This window comes from Salvia splendens, chromosome 21, assembly GCF_004379255.2.
Source record: "Salvia splendens isolate huo1 chromosome 21, SspV2, whole genome shotgun sequence".
NCBI lineage: Eukaryota > Viridiplantae > Streptophyta > Magnoliopsida > Lamiales > Lamiaceae > Salvia > Salvia splendens.
The window spans coordinates 900,045-904,940 of record NC_056052.1 but is presented as its reverse complement, the minus strand read 5'-3'; the positions used below and the strand labels follow the sequence as shown (position 1 = coordinate 904,940).

General features: G+C 42.0%; 1 protein-coding gene across 1 annotated transcript; it reads right to left on the bottom strand.

Moving 5' to 3' along the window:
* Nucleotides 1-781: 781 nt before the first annotated feature.
* Nucleotides 782-3,355, bottom strand: LOC121785236 (putative late blight resistance protein homolog R1A-10). The gene has a single exon (XM_042183620.1). It carries the CDS (start codon nt 3,353-3,355, stop codon nt 782-784), a length of 2,574 nt encoding a protein of 857 aa, XP_042039554.1.
* Between the last annotated feature and the right edge of the window lie 1,541 nt (nt 3,356-4,896).

Below are 4,896 nucleotides of genomic sequence, written 5' to 3'. Positions count from 1 at the left end.
AGATGTGTGAAATCCATTTGAGGTTTTGAGTGAGAGATGAAGGTGTAGATAAGTTGTATGAAAAATATGAATGAGAGATGAATGAGAGATGATTTGATGTGAAAAATGGATGATGAATGTGTGTATTTATAGATGATTTTGGGGGAAAAAATATAAAAAAAAAATACAGAAAAACGGGCAAAAAACCCGGCATTTTTTTGGGATTGGGAATTTTTTTATTTTTTGGTATTATTTTCAATTTTTAAATTAAAAAAAAAAAGATTTTCCAACGGATATGCCGTTGGTCAATCACACGCTGCCACGTCGCCTGCTCGCTGGCACGGACGTGCTCGATGCATCGAGCAGCACGGTGCCAGCGGCGCGAGCGCAGCGGCAGACACCGTCTCCGTGCCGCTGGCACGGACGGTGGGTTCCTCACCGTTGTTAGTGCTCTTATAACTCTTTTAGTTTAACAAACCCGACTTATAACTTCACCAGAAAATATGTTTTTTCATTCCAATTGATGTTTTCAAAACAATTCTCTCTATAGCTTTAAAAAGATCGTATGTTATAAGTTGTTGATATAAGCTCAGAGAGCAAACCTTTTTTTGAAATAAACTGAACTGAAACAGATCGTGTACCATTAATAGTAAAAACAATTCTAGCATAGACTCAACTGATGACAGTAAATGAACTCAGTAGCAAACACTACAAAATGAAAGAAAGCACCCGAACAAGCTGTGCACATCAACTTCCCATACTGCAATTTTTCATTCTTGAATTCAGGCAGTGTGTGACACTTCTAATCATCACGGGAAGAATGAAAGTCGACTCGGATATATCCTCTGCTCTGTCGATCCATCTTTATTTCTTGAGCGCATCTCTGAGCGGATGAGTTGCAATCAACCAGTTCTATCTTTTTAAGCGTTGGGATATTCCCTATTACTGCAGGGATTTCTTGCAATTTGTAACAGTGCCTAATCACCAGATTTGTCAGCCATGGGAAATGTCCGCTGCCGGCTTTCCACCACTGTATATCCAAGTCTTCAAGCAGCAAGAATCTCAGCCGCGGGAAATCCTTCCCATCTCCCTTCTGGTTCCACTCAGAGCCGCGGAAGGCATACCACCGCAGTTTCAGTGATTCAAGCTTGGGCAGTGTGGCAATGGCCTTCATATTATCCCATGAAAGCCCACATCCGCTCAAAGATATCTTTGTAAGAGTGGCAGGGAAAGAAACAACGATGGGATTGGGAGATGCGACTTGAGACGTGAAATCAGGATGCATAACCACACATTTGAATGACTCGAGGCTTGCAAGCAAAGTGAGGTGACTGAGAAAGCTCAAGTCTTGAGCAGCATCCAATGCTGGTGATTCTATCCGAACTCCTAACTTTTTCAAGTTTGGAACTCTCTCGAAAATTTCTGGGGTGCAGCTATGGGAGCTCACATCCAGAAGCGTTACAAGGTTTTCAAGCCGTGGACTACTTGTGGAAGGAGCTGGCAAGTCTCTCCCCATCAACTGCAGATGCCTCAGTTCACTCATATTCCAAATTTCTATTGGCAGCCACGACACAACCTCGGATGTTTTGCTGCTGACATGCTGGAGGATGATCAAGAATTGAAGGTTCCAAAGCCCACAAATTTCATCTGGTATCTCACCGGGATAGGTGAGAGCAAGGTACCTCAAATGAACCAACTTGAGAATTTCATCTGGGAAGCCATAGAGCTTGATTTTAAGAGCATCCAACACCCTAAGGAACTTGAAATCTAAGTGCACCCACCGCGGATTCTGCTCTTGTGCGCCATCAAAGAGCAGAGAGCGGACCGGTTTTTTCAACTTCAACTCATCTTTACCCGCAAACTGGATGTTCACACGAATAGAAAACCGTTCATGTGTCCAAGTGTCATCAGGGAAAGAGGTCGTGTAGCTATCTACCACATGGAAGAACTTCTCCTCCTCCTCCGCCTTCTTCTTCAAAAACTCATAATAAACTCCATCAACTCTGCACGTTTTGATCTTTCCAACAGGGTTCCGCTCAGAGACCACAACGATGCCTCTTTCCACAAGCAGCGACAAGCACCCATCCGCCATTTTCTCGAGGCTATTGAACTGCTCATTCTTGTCGATAAATCCTTCCGCAATCCACAATTTGAAGAGCTTGGAGAGAGGTATGTCATAATTGTTCGGGAATATCCCCATATAGAGAAGGCAAGCTTTAGCATACTTTGGCAAACTCTTATAGCTCAAAGACATAACTGAATCAATGAGGTCATCACATGAGTTACCGCAGTGAGTGAGAGAAGAAGCTGCAATCTCCCAATCGTTAGGGCCAGCCTCCATCAGAACTCCCCCAATCGTCACTATAGCTAAAGGGAGACCTTTGCAATTATCCGAGACACGCTTTGCCGTTGCCACCAACTTCTCCGGGCACGCCTTGTAGCGGAAGACCACGCTTTGAAGCAAAGCCCAGGGCTCATCTCCATCGAGGGGGCGGATTTCCTTGATGAAACCCCCTCCGTTCTCGGCTACCTTTTTCTGCGTTGTAGTTAACATGACTCGACTTCCATTGTGCCAATCCGGGAACAGCTCCCTGAGATTGTCCCATGCCTCGGGATTACACACGTCATCCAACACAACGAGATAATTCCCCAGGCTCAGAACTTTGGAGAGGCGCCTCGCCAAATCGTCTTCTGCAATCTCCTGACCCTTCCCACTGCCAAGTTTTCTCATGGAGCGCAGGAGCCCCAGCAGGATTTCCTTCTTGCTGTAATCCAGCGATACCTCAACCCAAGCGCGCATTTTGAACATCGAAACGACGTCCGGGTCATCGTAAACAGTTTGGGCGAGATGCGTCTTACCAATCCCACGAATCCCTAATACCGGGACCGTCTGGAGCGAGGCAGATCCAGCCGTGAGCCGATATTTTAAATCAATGAAGTCCTTCTCACGCCCCACGATCAAGCTCCGGCGGCTGACTTCTGGCACAGGCGGCATCAGCAGCAAGGGGCGGTCGGCGTGAGGGCTGAGCGTCCTGGCCGTTTCTGCGATGGAATCGACTTTGGTGTTGACTTCCTCCAAGGCTTGAGTGAAGCTGGAAATGTAGTTGTCTTCGTCCCAGGTTGCGCTTTCAGAATTGAGGATGAAATTGGAGAGATTGGAATCTAAAACGTCTTCGGCATCGTACATCGTCTCTCTGATTTTGGCTTCCAAATCAGTGATGCCAGGGGGTTCCCTTTTCAGAAAATTTTTCAAGAAGGTGAGGTTATTTTGGAGGGTGCGGACTTCGGATCCAGGATACTGAATCTTTTGAAATCGAGACTCAAATTGGAGCTCATCTAGAGTCTTCAGTACAGAAATCACGGCACCGTATGGCATCTCTCTCTCTCTGGTTTCTCCTCTCAGTCAACTCAACTTTGTGACTGTGTGGTTATGGCTGCTAGCAAAAACACACACACACAATCATAGTGTAAACCGAACCAGAGAGAGTGCCGCAAAACCGAACCAGTTGAATCGGCCAACCTAAAGGCAAAATTCCATATATGTACCCATAAAATAACATACTCTCCGCGTCAAACAATATGAGTCATATTTTATCATTTTGGTACTTTCAAGAATAAGAGTCTTATTTCACTTTTACCAAGTATGTCTCACAATTCACCAACTTATTCCACTTACATTTTATTATAAAACTAATATATATAAGTGAGACTCATATTTTTGTTATTCCACTCATATTACACTAACTTATTAAACTTACTTTTCTTTACATTTCTTAAAACTTGTGTCATAACTAAATAGGACTCCTATTACGAGATGTAGGGAGTATTACAAACAAGGAATGACGCGAGAGCTTCTCGCGACGCATGAGGCTCTCGCATCTCTATTAAACATGCGAGAAGCTCACGAATGTTTGCTTCAGATACAGATCTCCCACATACCTTCCCTTGCATCGCGACTGCTCTCACTTCCACCGTCTTTAGCCAGCGAAATTGACGTGCGAAAATTGACGTGAATCCGACTTCCAGCCGTTTCCATTCGATTTTAAGTGTTACTTTACATTAAACCTTAATTTCAATATTTATTGCTATATTTTAGTTGGATATGGATTTAGTGTTTACTATATGAAATTTACATTGTGTGAGAAGAACCATTAAATTTAGCCATTGATTTATTTATATGATTGTAAACTAAATATAAAGGGAGCATTATTGAATTTGGTATTGAAATTTGTTAAGTACTGAATTTTGTAGAATTTTTTGTTGAATTTGGTATTGAAATTTGTTAAGTATTGAATTTTTATTGAATTATTGAGTTTACTATTGAAATTTGTTAAAGTATTGAGTTTTTGTTGAATTTGGTATTAAAATTTGTTAAGCATTGAATTTTTGTTGTATCTGGTATTGAAATTTGGTATTGAAGGTGTTAATATCATGCATTCTCCAACAAATGAGGAAGTAGATTATGATGTGCTCTAAAGAGTAGTGCACAGATGAACTGCCGCATGAGTAGTGCCTACATGGAACGCTGACTCAACTTTATTTTACCCAATTAATACCCGCAAGTGTACAGGGTTATTATAACAATCTGCAATCAAGAGTATATCGTATCCACAGAGACAATTATGTGTAAACCTAAGTACCACGAACAAATTTTAACTACTATCCAGACGATCAAGAATTTTTGGGTTTTGAAACTAGCAATTACTAAAAGCATATAAATTCAGAGATCAAATCAATAACTTGAACAAGAAAACAAAAAAGCAAGTTTTGAAAGATGATGGAAAAATATGCAGAATTTAAGGATCTGATGCATAACTCATAGCCTAACCCAATTGAAATAGATTTACCATTTAAAGTCTCTAGAATTGTTGAATCAATCACAATTGTAGATTAAACCCCCTCCCGATGTGAGAAATC